The sequence below is a fragment of the Talpa europaea genome (genome assembly GCF_964194135.1).
Source record: "Talpa europaea genome assembly, chromosome: 10".
NCBI classification, from domain to species: domain Eukaryota; kingdom Metazoa; phylum Chordata; class Mammalia; order Eulipotyphla; family Talpidae; genus Talpa; species Talpa europaea.
Genome location: NC_140077.1, coordinates 41,285,024 through 41,305,560, shown reverse-complemented (window position 1 = coordinate 41,305,560; position 20,537 = coordinate 41,285,024). Strand labels below are relative to the sequence as shown.

Sequence of the window (20,537 nt, the reverse complement as noted above, 5' to 3'; positions counted from 1 at the left end):
TCATAACTCTTCTTTCTCCTCTTCTGCACAGATACAGGCTGCCCGTTGACTGTTCATAAATGGTCGGCAGCCCAAAGTCCATACAGTATTGAACACGGTGTCAGCCAGAGAATCACAGGCTACTTGAAAAAGATGAAAAGAAATAAAAAGGTTAATATTCAAGACTACCCTAAGTAGTATGAGTAATTTTGAAGAGGAAATGTACTTCCCAGCATGATACCCAGAGAAAAGTAGAGGCAGCAATCTAAATACAAAATTAAAAGGAAAACATATTTAAGAGATGCTTTTTCAGAGAAATTCCCACCCAAGCCAGTAAAGCAGAATATACTTTGGCATGCCCTTTATGGGTCTCTGGGTCAAAACCATGTTTTGCAAACGTAATTTCCTTTACCATGTGCTCACTACATGAGAAATCTACAGGTTTTGCAAAATACCTCATCAGATAACATTACTATGTTTCCTATAGCTTTCCCTGTTCAAGTGTGGTATGAATAACCATCTATTCACTGAAAAACACGTGTGTGTGCATTACATATGTTGATCGACCACCCTCTTAGGTATCAGGGTTACAGAGACAAAAAGAGAATCCAACTCAAGGATTCACAGTTTGGACAAAGAAGTGGACAGGATGACCAGGTAAACTGATAATTATACCGTGATGGAAGTGATCCCAAGGTGGTATGGAAACCCCAGAAATGGTCTCTGTCCCTTGGGGTAAAAATTATTAGGGACAGTATCTCTCAAAGGAGTTAATTTAAGTTTAAATTTCTAAAATGGCCAGGGAAATGAAGCATTGATACATGCTACAACATGAATGTGTCTTGCAAACACACAGAAGGTAACATATTAAATGATTCTGTTTATATGAAATCTCCAGAATAAAGAAAACCACAGTAACAGAAAGTAAATTAGTGGTTGGAGGAGTTGTGGGTAGTAGGGAATTGAGGACTTACTGTTAATGCGTATGGAGTTTCTAATGAAAATGTTTTGAAATTAGATTGTGGTATTGGTTGCAAAACTGTGAATATATGAAAAAACCACTGAATTGCCTACTTTTAAAGGGTGAATGTTGTAATATGTGAATATTAGAGCAATAAACAAGCCTTGTTAGTTGAAAAGACCAACAAAAATAACTATGCTAATCAAGAAAAAATGATTCAAATTACTAAATTCAAGAATAAAGGCAGGACATTACTACTGAATGTACAGAAATGAAAAGTATTATTAGGGAATACGATCAGTAACTACATGTCAAAAATTAGACAACTTGGATGGGCTAAACAAAGCCTTAAAAGGGAATAAAAGATATAAAGAAGAACTAGAAAATATGAATAGATTGCTAGAATATACAACTTCTAGTCCAAGTGCTGGAATTGGTAATTTAAAACTTGCCCCAAAGAAAATCCAGTTTCACGTGGATTCACTGGTGAATTTTAACATTTAGGAAAACTTAATAACAATCCTTTCCAAACGCTTCCAAAAATTAGGAAAGGATGATTGACCAACCCATTTTATTAAATATTATTCTGATACCAGAACCAGGCAAAGATATCACAAGAAAAACCATAGACCAAATTCTCAACAAGATGCTACTAAACTGAATCCAGCAACATATTGAAAGGGGAACATTGTGCACAAGAGGGATTTATTCTAAGAATACAAGGTTGATTCAACATGCAAAAATCAATATTAATAGAATGAAGGACAAAAGCCACAAGATTATCTCAATATATGAAGCAAAAAACACTTTTTCATTATAAAAACACTTAAACTAGGACTAGAACTTTCACAGCCTCATAAAGATCATTTGCAAAAAAGCAATAGCTGAGGGCCTCCCCGGTGGCGCAGAGGTTGAGCGCTAGGTTGCAAAGCTGCTTGTCAGCTTCTGCAGCACCGGTTCCATCCCCGGCTGCTCCCTGGCCACCAGAGGAGGGTCCCACGTGGCGCGCAGACCTCTCCTGCTGCCCGCTGCTCCCCTCAGCAGTGTACTTGGGTTCTTCTGCCTGCTCTGCTCCCCGCTCTGGCTCTGGTGAATTCTCTCACCCTCCTGCGCTTCTGACTGTACCCAGTGCTTGTATAAATAAATAAATAAATCTTAAAAAAAAAAAAAGCAATAGCTGATAGCCATGCTTAGTGGTTAAAGTTGAAATGTTTGGGGCCTCCCCAGTGGCGCAGCGGTTGAGCGCTGGGTTGCGAAGCTGCCCGCGGCCTCTGCGACGCTGGTTCGATCCCCGGCTGCTCCCCGGCCGCTCCCCGGCCACCGGAGGAGGATCCCACATGGTGCGCAGACCTCTCCTGCCACCCGCTGCTCCCCTCAGCAGTGTACTTCAGTCCTTCTGCCTGCTCTGCTCCCCACTCTGGCTCTGGTGAATTCTCTCACCCTCCCGCGCTTCTGACTGTACCCAGTGCATGTATAAACAAAACAAACATAATAAATAAATAAATAAATAAAAACATGCCTCTATAAAAAAAATAAATAAATAAAGTTGAAATGTTTTCCCTAAATTCAGAAACAAGACAACAATAATGTCTGTTCTTTTACCACTTCTACTCAACATTTCACTTGAAGTTCTAGCCAGGGCCATAAACAAAGAAAAAAATAAAAGGCATTCAAATTAGAAAGGAAAATGTTACACAGATGACATTATCTTATATACAGAAAAGCCTAAAGAATCCAGTAATAAAAATCTATTAGAAAGAATAAGTGGTTCATCAAGATTGCAGGGTGAAAGATCAACATACAAAAATCAACTGTATATCTATTCATTAGCAATGTATGATCTGAAAATAAAATTAAGAAAACAATTTCACTTATAATAGCACCAAGGAAGTACTCTGAAATGGTAAAATCTTATTAAAAGAAATAAAGAAGACCTATATAGATAAAAAGAATACGTGTTTATGGATCAGAAAACATGATCTTAAGATGTTAATACTTTTCAAATTGATCTACAAATTCAACAAAAGCCCTAACAAAATCCAACTGCATTTATTGAAGAATTTGATAAGTTGAACCGAAAATTCATGTGGAAATACAAGGGATTGAATATCAACACAAACTTGAAAAAGAGGGCCTCCCTGGTGGCGCAGCAGGTTGAGCACAGCACTGTGAAGCTGACCACGGCTTCTGCAGCACCGGTTTGATTCCTGGCCAGCCAGGGAGATTCCCACATGGCGCAGCAGACCTCTCCTGTCTCGCCCGCTGCTCCCCTCAGCAGTGTATTTCGGTCATCTGCCTGTTCTGCTCCCTGCTCTGTCTCTGGTGAATTCTCTCACCCTCCTGTGCCTCTGGCTTGTACCCCAGTGCTTGTATAAATAAATAAATCTTAAAAAAAAAAACCCAAAACTTAAAAAAGAACAAAGTTGAAGGACACTTCCTGATTTAAAATTTGCTACAAAACTATAGTAATAATGATAGTGTGGTCCTAGCATAGAACAATAGAATTAAAGTCTGGAAATAAACCCTGCATTTATGGCCAACTGATTTTTGACAAGGGTGTGGAGATAATTTACTGCAGGAAAGACTAGTCTTTTCTACAAATGGTGCAGTAACAAGTATATATTCACAAAAAAAGATTAACTAAAAGTGGATCATGGACATAAATGTAAACACTAAAACAAAATTCCTGGAGGAACATATAGAACTTTATAACCTTGGGGCAGGTAAAATCTTCTTTTACATAACACTAAAAGAACAAGCAACAAAAGAAATCAATGATAAATTAGACTTAATCAAAATGTAAAACTGTGCTGCAAACAACCTCATCAATTAAATATAGGAACAACCCATAAAATAAGAGAAAATATTTCAAAGTCTTATCTCTGATAAAGAACTTACATCTAAAATTTATAAAGAACTCAATAATAAAATGACAGAAAATCCAATTTAAAGAGTGGCAAAGGATTTGAGTAGACATTTCTCCAAAGCAGATGTACAATGGCCAATAAGCACATTAAAAATTAAAAATTTTGCAACATCATTAGCAACCAGGGAAACACAAATCAAAATCACAATGAGTTACTATTTTATACCCACTAAGGTCTATAATCAAAAAGTTGGATACGTTGGATAGGATAAAGTTGGATAGGAATGAGTATATGGAGAAACTGGAAACTCAATAAATTGTGGTAAAGGGTGTAATGGTTCTGGAAAATGGTGGCAATTACCTAAAAAAACAAAAGCTAGTTTGAGTGATTCTTAAATACAGAATAACTATATAACCCAAAATTTTCCCTCCTAGACATATCAAGAGAAATGAAAGCATGTCTCTATAAAAACTTATAGATATATGTTCATAGCACCATTATTAATAGTACTCAAAAGTTGAAACAACCCAAACGTCCATCAGTTGGTGAATGGATAAGGAAAATATGTTCTATCCATAGCAGAATGCTACTCAGCAATAAACAAGAATGTGATACTGATACATGCTACAATATGGATAAGTCTTGCTGAGTGAAAGAAACCCTCATAGAAGGTCACATATTGTATGATCCATTCATATAAATGTCCAGAATAGGCAATTCTATAGAGGTAGAAGGGAGATTAGTGGTTGTTAAAAGCTGGGCAGGGGAAGGATGGAATGGGACAGCTAATGGCTATTGGGTTTCTTTTTGGGGTGAATGACAATGTTCTAAAATTGATTGTGGGGCTGATTGCATAATTTGTGAACATATTTTAAAAGCATTAAGATGGTTGAATTGTATAAAACATGGCTTATATTTCTATAAAGTTGTTTCAACAACAACAAAAAAATGAATTAGAGTGTTCTAAGTAGAGGGCACTGTAGGGACAGAAAGATGGGGGTCATCAGCCCAAGTAGTTTGGAATGACAGGTTGGAAAAGAAAAGGGTATAAGTTATATCAAAGAAGTAAGATAAGAATAAATCAGAAATGGCTATGATTGTGACACTGAGGAATTGGGACGTAATCCCAATAATAGGAAGGATTTACACAGAGGGTGGGAGAAGATCAGATTTGTGGTATGAAAATATATGTGTTTCTGGTGGGGAGAAAAGATTGGATGGGACCTAGAGATTGGGTTAATCTTCAGTAACCAGGAAAATGCTGTATCAAAGAAGTATTTGGAGAAAGAATCAAAAGGACGTTGCTTGGAGGAAGTAACTTGACCTGACCCTGTATTAACAGCAGGTACTTTTTCACCCTTCGTAGGTACAGATAGGATAATATTCCCTTTTATAGAATCTAAGTAATTATTCATATTTTCAAGCCCTCGCACATTCACTTTAGGACTAGGCTCTACACATGGATCTATGAAAAGTTCCAAGAGCTTTCCACTGCTGATTTTCTCAGTGGCATATGGCCCATTCCTTATAAGCCTGAATTTCAAATGCTACCATCTAAAACTACCTAATGGTAATACCTGTATGTAATGTTCAGGCTTAAGAAACTAAAAGATTAAAACTTATCCTAATGTGACTTAGGAAAAAGAACTTAGGCTATCAGTGCTAGAAATTGAGTAGCTAACCAGTTGTTTAAAAATAATTATTCAAGTATATACACCATTACACAAAGAAGATAGATTTTCAAAATATTTTTTTCTGAACTGAGAATAAAATTAGAAGAAAAGGGGCTAAGGCCAAAACAAGTAGTCCTATATGAAATAACTTCTGATATGGAAAATTATTTAATAGAGGAATGAATAACCAAAGCCAGTAGGGCAACTCTCCATTTCTTAAAGGATGGATTTTTATATCCCTGGGAAGCCTTTGGTGGGGCCTCACCCATCAGGAAAGGTGCCAGCAGCTCTTGGGCAAGAGAGCAAGAACTGTAGTGAAGTGCCCAGAATCTTCCTTTGCTCTTTTTCTGTATTGGTCAGTTTTCTACAAGGAAAGTTGAATGAGTTCTAATGGTCTTTTTGAATAAAGAGACTGACTAAATTTCTGGGTGAAAGCAGGAATAAAATTCCTGCTCACAAACAAATGCCTTTAAGCACCTACCTTCCACGTTGGAGACAAAACCCAGACTCCGCTTTAGGTCAGAGCAGATAGAGTGGAGACACCATCGGAATTTTGCATCGCAGCGATACTTGTTGGCACCACAAGTGTCATAGCAGACATCCAGCTGGTTGCAGCACTTGGTCATTGCTGGAATGCCCAAGTCCATCTGGAGGAAAGCAAAGGAAAAAAGAAAAGGAAGAAAATGCCACGTTTAGACTAAGGACCTCAGGCAACCTTACCCACCTTGTCATTCACTTGCTAGTTCTCAAATTCTGGTAACATCTTCAGATCAATTCAGAAACACCAATGATTCATTATATAATAGAATACATCATACAGCAAGTTAATAGTCATAGGAGGTGAAAGTTTCAAACATAAATGGTTATTAGTTTAATAATTCTGAATGTTCCATTCTTTTTAATATAGATTTCAGTAATTTTCAAATTCACAGGCTACTACACTAATGAAAATAAAAGCAGATTAATCAAAAGGACAGAGCTATAGGACTTCTAAATTCAACTTAAAAACTATGTTATATGAGAAAACTATGTTATATGTTTGCACAAAGGATTCCAAAGCTAAGAAGTATGAAAAATTAAGTCTCAGTTCATCAAGAGACCACGGTATTTAACAGGAATGCATCCACACAGCTCAGTTTTAAGCCTATGTCAGTTTATAAGTCAGAACTCCTGACCACATAGGTCCTAACCACAAGGGGACTGTGGTCAGATGACAATGTCTCACGCAGATGCACACACACATTTATTAAGCATCTTATAAATAATTACAAATGTTGTGGCATAAACTAAGTTCATAGTATGCCACAGAGTTATCAAAGAGGATTTTTTTTTAGAGGATTTTAGAAAATGGAGATATTAGTAGAGATAAGGGCAGACTTAGACAATAGAAGGTAAAGAAAGGAAATAATGAGTAAATCATTTGTCAGCAAGTCAATTCATTTATTTAGTCTTTCAAGGGCCGTAGCTGAGAAATATCATGTATGTATGTATATATACATTTTTAATGAAGGAAAATGGCAAGCTGATGGAGGGCCTTGACTTCCAAAATAACTAGTTAGATTTGATAAAAACTCTTGGGCAAGGAAGGAACATGATACAACAAATGATAAAAAATAGTTCTATGGTATATAACAGGGTGGATCTAAATAAAAATCTTTTGCAGTTTTGAGAAGATGGATTTGGATGGAAGTTGTAAAAATCTAATTTCAGGTTATGGGTAGGGATTGATACATCAGCTATTATAGATCCCTTTACTTGGGTCTCCTTAAGTATTCTCTTATTTGGACTTTTATTCCAATGCCATCTAAAGAAAAATGTTAATTTTGACAGTTTAAAATGCAGTTTTAAGGAAAAAAAAACTGTATTAGAGATAATTTAAGTCATTGGACTAGACAAAAGAATGCACTCTGCAAATCTGGATTAATTCCCATCATCTGATACCTGAAGAAAGCTACTTTGCTTCTACCTCTCCCCTAAAATTAAAAATACATCTTAACAGAGATAACTGAGAATTAGATGAGTATAGTGACTATCTTTCAATTCAACTAAATTGAAAATTGTTGAACTAGTTCTAATTGATATTTGCACCAGCAAACAAAACATTATTTCTAAAATAGAGTGAATGCCACTTCTTTGGCTAATAAACTGCTGTCAAGCCAAAAAATATATAATTCTCTAGGATAACTCTATATTTGATGTTTCTTCTGTGTTCAACCCCTTCTTGATTCTGGACACACAACTGTGGAGGTCATGTAATGCACCTTTCCACAGACACCATGGACTTATATATCTATTAAGAAAAATATATAAAGCTCAAAAACTAACCCTTGAAAGCTGGCTGCAGAACTGAGCATCCAGAGAGGGGAGTGAGAAAGAAGGAGGAAGAGCAAAGAGGTAAGGAAGCAGTGGACTATGGTGGGGGGGACTATGGGTGATTTGGTCATGGGTGCTCTATGGTGGCAATACCTGATGGGGGTATCCTAATATTACCTCAATTAAAAATAAAGTAATTAATTCAAAAAGAGAGTAAAAGAAAAATGTCCAGCCAGTAGCACTCAGGTTTCCTTTTCTAACAAAATGAATATTTTCAGATAGATTTCTAATTAATGAAAGAAATCTACTTAGAGGAAAGAGGATCTTTTCACAATTTGCACAAAAATGCTACGTGGGTGAGCAGTGTTTTTGTGGAAGAATTAATATTATGCTGCTTAGGAACTTATTACAAAATAAATTTTTTTAAAAGATTTATTTATACATACAAAAATTGGGACAGGCCAGAATTGTGGTGGGTGAGAGGATTCACCAGAGACAGACAGGGGAACAGAACAGGGAGATGTACTGAAATACACTGCTGAGGGGAGCAGGAGGCGAGTCAAGAAAGGTCTGCTGTGCCATGTGGGTAGCTCCTTGGCCGGGGAATTGAACTCGTGCTGCAGTGGCTGTGGCTAGCTTCATAGGTTGCGTCTTAATCCCTTGCACCACCAGGGAGGCCCCAAAATAAAATATTTTGAATCAGCAGAAAAATGAAGATTACTCTTTGAATTAAGACACAGTTCAAAATCATAGCCTAAATACAAAATCCCTCTACCTACATTTTATATAAAGCCTTCTTCTAAAGTGAAAAAGGTAAAAGAACTTCCAGTAAGTCTTGAAGGAAATTAATTTATTGTTTTTAGGGGAGAGTGACAGTTTGAGAAATGATCAGCAGTATGATGATGATAAGTGTTTAGCCAGTGACTGGATGGGATCATGGGGGGAGGTGAGTGTGTGCAAGCACACACAAATTTCTGTAATGTTAATACTCCAAAGATAGCTGATTTGATGCTATCAACATGAAGTCAAATCCTTGCAAAAGTCCTGGTACTAGCTGGCTCGAGTATGTCACTGGAAAAACAATTTAAATAAATCAAATTTTGTCAGATCTATTTCAAATGAAGTTTACATTTGTCCCCCAAAGGCTCAACTGATGTTTGCAGTGGTAACTTTAAAGTTCACTATAGAAGGGCTTCTCTGAGGCATGCTGCCTCCTGAGGAGAGGAAATCACACATTTGGAAAATAATTTCTCTTTCCCCATATCCAATTTAAAATGTTTAATTACATTGCTCAACTATATTTCACAAGTGACCATCTCCATCAGTGATAACTCTTGGATTACTGTTAAAACCAATCAAGTAAGAAAATAATGATGATGGTACATACACTTTCTGGTACCTTGAGACCCAGGAAGTAGGAGCTGCAGCCATTGGGCTCCTGAGGCTTGTAGCCAGGTCTGGGCATTGGTGCCTTTCCTAGCAGGAGAAAGAGGGAAAGAAGCAGGGAGAAATGTTTAGAAATTAACCATTCATCAAATAAAAAATGATCTAAAAGCATATCAATATTTCCTTTAAAAGTCAGGTTCCCCATCAGATACTCCTATTAAATAGGTGCTGGTGATGATAGTATAAAAGAGTAAGAATCTTCAGGTTAGTTTGGCATTTTTCTCCTAATCTCAAAGAATTTCATGATCATGTATTTACAACAATTCTAATGGTTCTCAAGTGTATGACCTTGAAGATAAGGCCCATGACAAAACCAAATGAAAAGGCTCCCTATTCTACCCACTATAAGATCACAGGCCATCAAAAGAAAAAGAATACTCCCTAACCACACACTTAAGGTATAGAATTATAAAAGTACCACAAGATTTTTTCAGAATACCTTGAAGGAAATTTCATAAGATTTCATAAATGTAGGCACAGCATTATTAACCAACAAAGAAAACACCCCAATATATTAGCTGTTTGTATCACAGAACTAAGCAGAAAGTATCTGAAAAACTTACTTGCTCTCTCCTACATGACTCCAGTTATTTCCTAGTTTTGTAGACGTGTGAAGAGAAAAACTTTGTTAGCTGTAGCAACAGTAGTCATCACAGATAATGAGAACCTTCACCAGAGATGACCACAGGACAGTCATCTATAGTGACTGTTTTTATCCCATTCTCCAGATAAGGAAATGGGACGAAGAGGCTGAATGACTTACCCAAGTCATATGGAAAGGTGGGGGTGGGGGGTCTTAGATAAATCCCCGTCTCCTGTTTGTCTCCAAAGTCCACTTTCTTCTCTGCATTTCTTTTCCTCTCTTAGGAGATACATGGTACAGTGTAAGACTGAAGAAACTAAGAATTAATTCTCAGAGTGAAACACATGACATTTCTTTCTTCTTCAGTCTTTGCCAGGTATTTTTAAAATAATTTTTGCAATGTCATTGCTTTCTTTTTTTAAGAAAAAACGATTTATTTATGCATAGAAGAACTGGGGTATAAGCTAGAGGTGCAGGTGGGAGTCAGAGGATTTACTGGAGACAGCATGGGGAGCAGAACAGGCAGATCTACTGAAATACACTGCTAAGGGGAGCAGTGGGTGAGACAGAAGAAATCTGCTGTGCCATATGTGGGTAGCTCCCTGGCCTGGGATCAGACTCAGGCCACAATGGTGATAGCACTGAAACTTAACCCAGGTATTTTATTTTTAATTATTTTGTATTATAAAATATTTTAAAATTGAAGAAAAGTCAGAGAAACACCCATGTACTCACTATGCAAGCATAGTAAATGTTAAAATTATCGAATTTGCCCTAACTATTTTTTGTTTAATTAAATGTTACAAGTACAGTTGGAGTCACATTGTGCCCCATCTTTGTTCTAATTTTTAGACACTAAATGTATGCTTTAAAGCTTTAATATTCCTCAAAATTGTCTTCAGTATTCTTGAAACTTTTATTCATATATGAATTTTAGAGTCAACTTAGTAAATTATACAAGAGATATCAGTATTTTGATTGAAAATATATTGAACTTATATTGATTTGAAGACAACTGATTCTTTTAGAATATTCTCTCTCTCTGTAAATAGGGGCATAAGTTTCTATACTTATGTCTTCCTTTATATCATTCAATAGAGTTATAATTTTCTCATGTATTCTATCCTATACAGACTATATTATTCAGATACTTAAACAAGAAAGAATATCTCGTTAAAAATCCAGAAGAAAAGATCCTAGACTCCTATGGTAAACTGCACTTTTCTGGAACCCGGGCTGTTTCTAACTGATATACCAGCCCGAGGATGTAGCCCTGGCTATCTGGGTCCAAGATGAAGCTTCAGCCAACATATTCATATGATAAGCAGCAGGATAGGAGGAGGACATAGAGGTGTCCCTGCCCTTCTTTTTCATAAACACACTAGAATGTTACACACATTTCTTCTCCTTTCTGTCCTTTGGCCAGACCTTAATCAAATGGCAATACCAGATTGCAAAGATGGGCTAGGAAAGTCTTAATGGAGGCAGCATGGTCTAGCTTAAAACTGGGAGGAGGGGTTTACTGCTGTAGAAAAGACATACAGGGTATTAGTGGACAATAGTCTGTTTGGATATTTGTAGCTAAGGCACAATATGTATAAGATTGTGTGTGGTCCATGATGCATACCTTTCTGTATTGTCCCAGTGTTGGTCTGTGTGACCAAAATATTATCACAGAAGTAGAGGTATCTTGCTTCCAAGATGAGGTTAAAAAAATTCACAACTTCTGTCTTCGAGTCATTCTCCTCTGTCTCTCTCTCTCTCTCTCCCCCTCCCTGCCCCTCCCTCTTCCACTCTCCCTCTCTCCACCTCCCTCTTCCCCTCCCCCAACCCTCTCCCTTCCTTCCTCATCACTAATTCCCAGAGAAGCCATGTTGTAAATAGCCCATGGAAAGGCATGCGATCAAGCACACCTCCTATCAGCAGCTACAAGGCGTTGGATGGAAATCCTCCAACTTCAGTTGAAATTCAGAGGCTGCAGTATCAGCTGGTAGCATGACTACAACTTTAGTCATGCTAGTTCTGAGACAGAACTAACCAGCAAAGCCACTGTAGGATTCCTGATCTTCAGAAACTACGCAATATACTAAATGTTATTTTAGACTGCTAAGTTTTGAAGGTAACTTGATGTTCAACAATACGTAACTATTTCAGTTGCCATTATGATTTGGCATTTCTTTTCCATGATATTTTTTCTATGTCTTTGTTGAGACAAAATTCACATATTATACATTCACCCATTTAACGCATACAATTCAGTGGGGGTTTGGCATATTCACAGATTTGTACAACCATTACTACAAACTAATTTTAGAATACTTTTATCATCCCCCCCAAAAGGAACCAAATACCCATTGACAGCCATATCCACCTTTCCAAGCCCTAGATGACCACTAATGGGCTTTGTAACTCTATAAATTTGCCTGTTTGGGATATTTTGCACAAAAGAAATCATACCACATGTGACCTTTTATATTTGGCTTCTTTCATAATGTTTTCAAGGTATATCCATGTTGCAGTATATATCATTATTTCTTTTTTTTTATTATTACCAGAATATACGGAGGATATTTGGGCTATTTCCACTTTTTGGCTATTATAAATAATGCTACTACACACATTTGTAAGTAGATTTTTGTGTTTTTATTTCTTCGCAGGAGTGGACTTTCTACATCATATGGTATTCTGTTGAACATTTTGAAACCTTGGTGGTCATGTTACTGCTTAGCTTGCAAAAACAGCATGGCAGTCCTACAAAAGTAAAACAAGGACAGAAAAATACCTATAGCCTTTTAAAGCAAGGAAAAAACAGACTTTTCTTAATTAGCAAGTTGTGTGGCAGAGCGCAGGCCCACATATTCTCAAAGTGACTTCTCACTACCTGGACAGTAGCCATGGGAAACAGAACTAAGTGTCCACCTGGCTCATAATTAAATAAGCAGCATTCAGAAGAGAGGGGTACTCAGTTTTGTTGCATTTGTGGACTAAAATTCTAGTTACGCTATGATTCAGCAAAAATCAACCAATCAGACACTACCAACTTACATTTTTTTTAATACTTCCTTTGTTACCCAACTCCTTAATATTGCTTAAAACCCCATCCTCCCGGAGGCAAACTTGAGGTTTCTTCTTGCCTCCTTGCCTGTTAATTTGCAAGAAAACTCTTTCTTTTCTCAAACTCTGCTATCATGATAGTAATTGGCCTCTATGCACATTTGATAAAGAGCCCAATACTAGGAACATTTCTTCAAATTGTCAAATTCTGCAAATTTTTTCATTTTACCAACAGTATAAGTGGGTTCCACTTCCTCACATCTCACCAACCCGTTATTTTATTTTATATACAAGCACTGGGTACAGTCAGAAGTGCAGGAGGGTGAGAGAATTCACCAGAGCCAGAGCGGGTAGCAGAACAGGCAGACTAACGAAATACACTGCTGAGGGGAGCAGCAGGCATGACAGGAGAGGTCTGCCGCACCATGAGGGACTCTCGCTGGGGATCAAACCGGTGCTGCAGAGGCTGTGGACAGCTTCGCAGCCCAGCGCTTAACCGCTGCACCACTGGGGAGGCCCTCACCCCTGTTATTATCTGACTTTTTGACTGTAGTCATTCTGGTGCATGTGAAGTATTATCTTGTGCTTTTCATTTGCATTTTGCTAATGACCAGTTATATTGAACATTTTATCATGTGCTTATTGACCACTCAGATAGCCTTGTTGGAAAAATGTCTATTTAAGTTTTTTACCCATTTTATAATTCAGTTGTCTTTTTGTTGTTGAGTTACAAGAGTTCATTCTGGATTCTGGATTCAACTACCTCGTGAAATATTTGATGTGCAAATATTTTTTTTCCCTTGTGATCCATCTTTTCAGTATTTGATATTATTCTTTGACAAACAAGTTTTAGATTTTGACAATTTTGACAATGAATTTTAGGTAAAATTCATATAACATAAAATTAACCATCTTAAAGTATATAATTCAGCAGTATTTTACATATTATCTCTGTCTAGTTCCAAATATTTTCATCACCTTTTCCTCTAATAGAGACTTCATGGTCATTAAGTAGTCAACTCCCTCCTCTCAAACCCTGGAAACTACTAATCTGTTTTCTGTTTTTAGGAATTTACTAATTCTGGATATGTAAATAAATGGAATCATACCATATGTAGTATTTTACAACTGCCTCCTTTCACATGACTGTCTTTTCATGGTGTATCTGTGCTGTGGCACAAAAAGTACTTCACTATTTTTGTAAGATTTCTTTTATTTATTTATGCATACAAGAGCTGGGTTATAGGCCAGAGTTGTGGGGGGTGGGGGGTTGAGAGGATTCACCAGAGACAGAGTGGGGAACAGAACAGGTAGATCTACTGAAATACACTGCTGAGGGGAGCAGCTGGCGAGACAGGAAAGGTATGTTGCGCCATGTGGGTTAGCGCTCTGGCCAGGGTTCAAATGAACTCATGCCTCAGTGGCTGCGTGTAACTCGATAGTACTGAGAATTTAACCCCTGCACCACCAAGGAGGCCCCAGTACTTCATTATTTTTTATGGCTGAATAATATTCCATTCTATGAATATACCACAATTTATATTCATCCATCCATCTTTTGGCTATTAAGAAGAGTGCTGCTATGAAAAATTGTGTGCAAGCATTTGTTTGAGTATGTATTTTCAATTCTTTTGGGTATATATACCTAAGGAGCAAAATTGCTAGGACATATAGTAATTCTGACAAACTTGACCTTATGAAAATTAAAGCTTTCTCAATAAAGTTAAACCTCATAAAGCACTTATTAACAGGAAAATTAGGGAAGCTTAGAAGGAGAATTAGCCACAAAACTCAAAAGTTCTACCCACAGGCCTGTACACTGCTTCCGGGGCCCAAACTTTTTTCTCTCTGTTTTGTCACTGAAAAGATCAGTAAAATCTTCTGGGGTTTTATTACCCAGATCAAGGGTTAAGTCTTCACAGGAAGGTGTGTCCATTCTCCCCACCCAGCTGGTTTCTACAAAAGCAGTTCATGTGCCAGAAAAAGTGCTACTACGGAGTCAGAGTATTTGAAACATGTGCCCTGCTTCCAGAAACACTAACACAGGAGGAGTAACACATCAAGCAAACAAAGCAGGATGGGGACAATTTTGTTGAAGCAATCAACTCTTTCAATAACTGAAACAGATTAAATTACTACATGAGGTACTTGTCCTGGTTTGCCTGGAAACTCTATTTTAGAAAAAAAATCCCAAATCCTGAGAACCCACACCCCCTCTTTTACTCCCCAGCAAACCAGGACAGTTAGTCACCTTCACAGGAGAGTATCTTTGCCTCTGAATCAGTGGCCAGTTTCTTTTTCAGGCAATGGATCAGTCCTCTTGAGAATGTGATAAAGGCTGTGAATTCTTTCCCTGGGAAAACTCACAAGTCAATAAAATTTTGCTCTAAGATTTCAGACAGATAAAAAGATCTTTTGTGGGTGGGGGGAAAGACAGATATTTAAAAACACTTTTGTCCCTAGAGCTAAACCCCAGAAGAAATTCACCCTGAGGTCCTTTCTCAGTGTGACAGTACTTTTATTCATGATTTTACAAGACACAAGCTGCTCCAGAGCCCTGCGTAAAGGCAGAGAACACTTAAACCACCATGAAAGGATTTCTTCTAGAAGCTGAAAGTGAGTTTTCTGGCTACTGAGATTTCTGTGGCTTTTTAAATTTAATGTTGAAAGAAAACTGGAAGAATCTGAATGCACAGGTAAACTGTTCACCAGACAGCTTTCTCATTACAATTATATAATGTTTGGAAAGATATATATATATAATTATAATTATTAAAAAGTTTGGTACCTGCCATGCTCCATACTTATCACTAAATATGTAATCTTTAATTCTTATAATAACTTCGCAAGGTAGTTATTATTAACACTACTTATATATATTCAAAGGCCAAAGTCACCAGCAGTGGGATCTACCCTCAAATTTAAACCCATGATTTTTCCACCTGTGCAGTTCCTGGGCCCTACCACAGCCCGACTGAATCAGAATCTTGGGGTGTTTGCTCGAGTGCAGTCAACTCTTTATTACACTCATGCTAGTTATCTATTGACCCCAGCTGAATCTCATTACATTTATAGCTCTAGCCTTTGACATGTATAGACTTCACGTGTTGACTTGAAAATGAATTGCTGTAGATAGAAGTGTGTTAAGTAATGTTGACATGCTGCTGTAGGCTACTGGAATATAAACACACCTTTACCTGTCTGAACAACCTGTGGGTGAAGTTCTTCAAGAATGACCTCTTAAATAGCACATCTTACCTTGACTGCACTTGTAATGACCTGGAAAATTTAGAAATACTGATCTCTGGATTTAACCCAGAAGATTCTGATTTAATTGTTTTGACCAGGAGTTTTAAAGGCCTCCCAGGTGATTTTAAGTGAAGGCTGAGGTAGAGAACTACTATTTTAAATACAGTAAGTCCTAGATGTGTAGGATAGGTTCTTGGAAACTGCCTTTGAATGAGAGGACAGATGAAGAAAGCAGGTTCTCATGAGGTATTTTTTTTTTCCTCATCAACTTTATACTACATGACCTTGAATCAAATGACATAATTTGATGATGTGCTGTAGTGGTAAGTATCTATCAGATAGAAATTGTTTTCATAGACTAATTATTTTTTTAAAGATTTATTTATTTATTTATACAAGCACTGGGTACAGTCAGAAGCGTGGGAGGGTGAGAGAATTCACCAGAGCCAGAGCGGGGAGCAGAGCAGGCAGAAGGACCGAAGTACACTGCTGAGGGGAGCAGCGGGCGGCAGGAGAGGTCTGCATGCCATGTGGGACCCTCTTCTGGTGGCCGGGGAGCAGCCGGGGATCGAACTGGCGCTACAGAGGCTGTGGGCAGCTTTGCAACCCAGCGCTCAACCGCTGTGCCACTGGGGAGGCCCCATAGACAATTTTTTTTAAGATTTATTGATTTATGCATACAAGAGCTGGGGCACAGGCCAGAGATGCGGGGGGTTGGGGGGGGGCGGTGAGAGGATTTACCAGAGACAGAGTAGGGAACAGACAGACTGACTGAAATACACTGCTGAAGGGAGCAGCAGGCAAGTCAGGAGAGGTCTGCTGCGCCATGTGGGCTGCTTCCTGGCTGGCCAGGGATTGAACTCATGTTCTGGCTGCGTATTGCTTCATAGTGCAGTGCTTAACTCCTTGCACCACCAGGGAGGGCCCCTCATAGACTAATTATTACTAAATGATTTCTCCTGGTAAGAAGATTGCAGACTTTAAAGTATTTTTTTCTCAAAGTGTGGTCCCAAGAACAGTGTCAGGATCACCTGGAAACTGTTAGAAATGCAAATTATCTGGCTCCCCCCAGGGCCTGGGGCTACTTAAACAGGCCTCCCAGGCAATTCAAGGCACCTGGAGTTGGAGCGCTGAGGCTTTGAAGGAAGCACTGTGTACAAGCAGTGTATCAAGAAGCAGGCAAAAATAGCCACCTCCGTTAGTTATGGGGCATTATCTATTTGAATTATTGCTTGATTCCCAATCGACTTGAGAAGATTTTGTGCTATTTGAGCCAAACCTCCACGTCCTTGGCTGCCAGGGGCTCCAAAGGTAACATGCTTAACCCCTATTTTCTGTGTATTTTTCAGGCCCCTCCTTGAACAGTCTGTTTTGCACAAAGTGAATGGAGTTATTTGCTTTCCTGCAAGGTCTCTGTTGACAATCCCCACCCCCCACCAGCAACTGCTGATATGAACCCTGTAAGTTTGAGGTTCTCAACCCAAAGTCACTGAAATATTTTTTTTTCTAAAGAAGGAAAGAGAGGGTTTGATTCTTGTTTCCTAAAAAGTTTCTGCTGTTTATTTGCTAAACCACTGACCTAAGTCATGACTTGCCTCAAGGAAGGAAAATAGTGCCTGTTTTGATAAGTGTCTGAAGTGGTTTAACCCCTTTCTGGGCCCATCTATGTACAAACTAGTTGCCCAGTGACCAGGCACCTCTGCGCTTGTCCAGCCTGCTCTGGACAAAGACAAGGCTGACGGCTAGGTCAGTATGAGCACAGAGGAGGTTTTTTACCCCTGGAAGATGCAGCTTTTTCACCATATTCCTGTGTGGTTAAAACTTATGTGCTGCAAAACTTCTGGTTTTGGAGTAATGATTAGCCGTTTATCCCCCTAGTCACTCTTGGTCTTAGAAAGAAGCCGTTTCTGCTACTCAAAGGGAAAAACGGAGAGATTTTTGGATGAGCCCAGCTGGTTTTTAGCTTTTAAAAGTCTCTCTTGAAACAATTTTTATCTGTGGCGTGTCTGGAGAAAATGGGTTTTTTCTTTTATATATATATAATTTTTAAAGATTTGTTTTTATGCATACAAGAGCTGGGGTACAGGCCAGAGGTGTGGGGGGGAGGGGGGGAGAGGATTCACCAGAGGCACAGTAGGGAACAGAACAGGCAGCCTGAAACACACTGCTGAGGGGAGTAGCAGGCAAGACAGGAGAGGTCTGCTGTGCCATGTGGGTTGCTCCCTGGTTGGGGATCAAACTCATGTTGCAGTGGCTGCAGTTTGCTTCATAGGTTGAGTCTTAACCCCTTGTGCCACCAGGGAGGACCCAGGAGAAAGTATTTCTGATGTGTTTTCCTGCTAGACTAAACCGACTCACCAATTTCAACCATAACCCCATGAGACACTTGATAGACTAAACCATAAAACTAAGGCTGCATGGATTGAGTTTGCTTTTGAAAATATTTTCAGTGTTCTGTGACAGTAATTGCTGTTTTTCAGGTAGCCATCCAGTGATCCCCATCTTTGATCTAATAGCTTGCTTACATTTGATCTAAATCTCCATGTCTCTGGAAATAAATTTAGAACCATGCTATCAATTTTATTTATAGGGAGCAATGCTTTAGCAGATATAAACAAAAGCAACCAAGTTTAGGTTCATTTTGTGACTAAACCTGAAACCATTTTGTCATTGCTTTTTTTTTTTTTTTCCTGTTGGTAACAGATATTGTCATTAATTTCTCTAATTCTAAGCTGGAAAGCCAGGGTGAGGTTAATGACAATTGTTCTCATTATCTGTTTTGTTTTATTCTGTAACTTGAGATCACTGTTGGTGATTGAATGCAAATATTGATTGCAAATATTGATTTTGTATGGTGCCACTGAGTAATTTTTTACTTATTAAAAATAAGATTTTGACAATAAAAAAAAAGAAAACATTTCATCAGAGTTTGATGTTATCCCTTGCCCCCCATCTATGATCCAGGCCTGCACCCATCCCACTGACTCCCAGGACAGAGTAGAGGAAGGCTGGCCTCAGAGACTCTTGTTGCCAGGCAAGCACCCACCCTGGCTTCCATGCAACCTCTTATGAATCAGAAAGGTAGTTTGCTACCTGTTCACAATTCTCCATTTGGCTCCAGCCTGAGGGGCAGTTCAGGTGGCAGGCAGAGAGGGGGCACGGACCCTTCCCATCCACCAAGGAACTGCCGTTGTTGATGGAGGTGGAGGCTCTGGCATCCAATAGCCTCTTTGGGGGAGTCAGGCAAATTGACGCCCACAAGAGACTGACAAAGCTAGAAAGAAAGCGTGAACTACCTTAGGAGTATGAACGATTTTAGAGGGAAAGGAGAATCCACTTGCAAGCTTAGCACAAGGTGACTGAAAAGATTTTCATCGCCTGGCAGAATTTTCTCTGAGTTCAGTTTCAGTTTTCATCCTAGGAGAGACTCAAAGATTCTCAAAGCCTTTCTCTGTCCCCTTGCTGCCTTTTCCTAAGCACCTGCCTCACAACAAACCCTTGAAAATAGCCCCAGGGAACAAGACTTGAAAAGTTCCCTGCAGTAGGTTTGCCAGATCAACTCTAGGAAACTCAGTGAAATTTGTATTTCAGTTAAACAACAAAAATTTGTCAGCCCTAAGCCCAAATATTTCATTGGACATACTTATACTAGCAAATTATTTGTTGTTTATTTGAAATTCAAATCTATGCAACTTACATTTTTATTTGCTGAATCTGAAATCCTACCTAAGAGATAGATAATAGGAAAAATTACATGAGAGATAGTGACCCTGTTGTAGCTTTCCACAGGTCTGCCAGTAATAGTTTTTACAGAAAGAGAAACCAGGCACTCACCGTATCGGCACCTGTATTGACAGACTCCATCTTTCCCTCCCAGCAGCTCCATAAAGGAATCGAAGTAACTGTTGAAAGATTCAAAGCTGCCCCGGATTTGCCGAAGGCCCCATTTTGAATAGGACTCCTCTGTGTCCGGGCTGGTGTCACTCTGAGCCAAGCCACCCCTCAGGCTGAACCACAAAATCAAGAAGCCACTGGCCACCTTCATCCTGGAGCCAGGTAGGTGCTGCGATCTCGTCTCAAATCCCAGCCAGTGTCCCAGGTACACAATCCACCCCACCAGATGACAGAAAGGACAGGGATTATCTAGAACACTCAATCTGTGTGTTCCACAAAGTGGACTTTAAACATAGCTCTGGAGGTTGGGATGAGATCAGGGCAATTAGAAAGGGCAAAGGTTAGACAGTGGGCGGGCCTATCTGAGGCATGGCCAGTGAGAGAACATTTCAAAGTGGATTCCACAGCCCGGGAGGCGGGAGATGTTTGCTAGCTTCTAAGAGGCATGAACAGTGGAGCAATCGGAATTCTACCCCTATCAGCTTGTTAACCTATTGATCAGTTTACAGGTTTGGCCC

At 38.9% G+C, this 20,537-nt stretch overlaps 1 protein-coding gene across 3 annotated transcripts; it reads right to left on the bottom strand.

The window, feature by feature from the left end:
* PLA2G12B (phospholipase A2 group XIIB) lies at nt 1-20,170 on the bottom strand (the record flags this gene model as incomplete). 3 transcript variants are annotated; one of them, XM_084244423.1, is made up of 4 exons in its annotated part: nt 1-122; nt 5,962-6,127; nt 9,181-9,269; nt 19,960-20,170. In XM_084244423.1, the coding sequence occupies 4 exons, from the start codon at nt 20,168-20,170 to the stop codon at nt 1-3; spliced, it is 588 nt and encodes a 195-aa protein (XP_084100549.1). The 3 variants fall into 3 exon arrangements, with proteins under 3 accessions (XP_084100549.1, XP_084100550.1, XP_084100551.1); XM_084244424.1 differs by having other exon boundaries at nt 1-119; XM_084244425.1 differs by lacking the exon at nt 9,181-9,269 and having other exon boundaries at nt 19,960-19,989.
* Between the last annotated feature and the right edge of the window lie 367 nt (nt 20,171-20,537).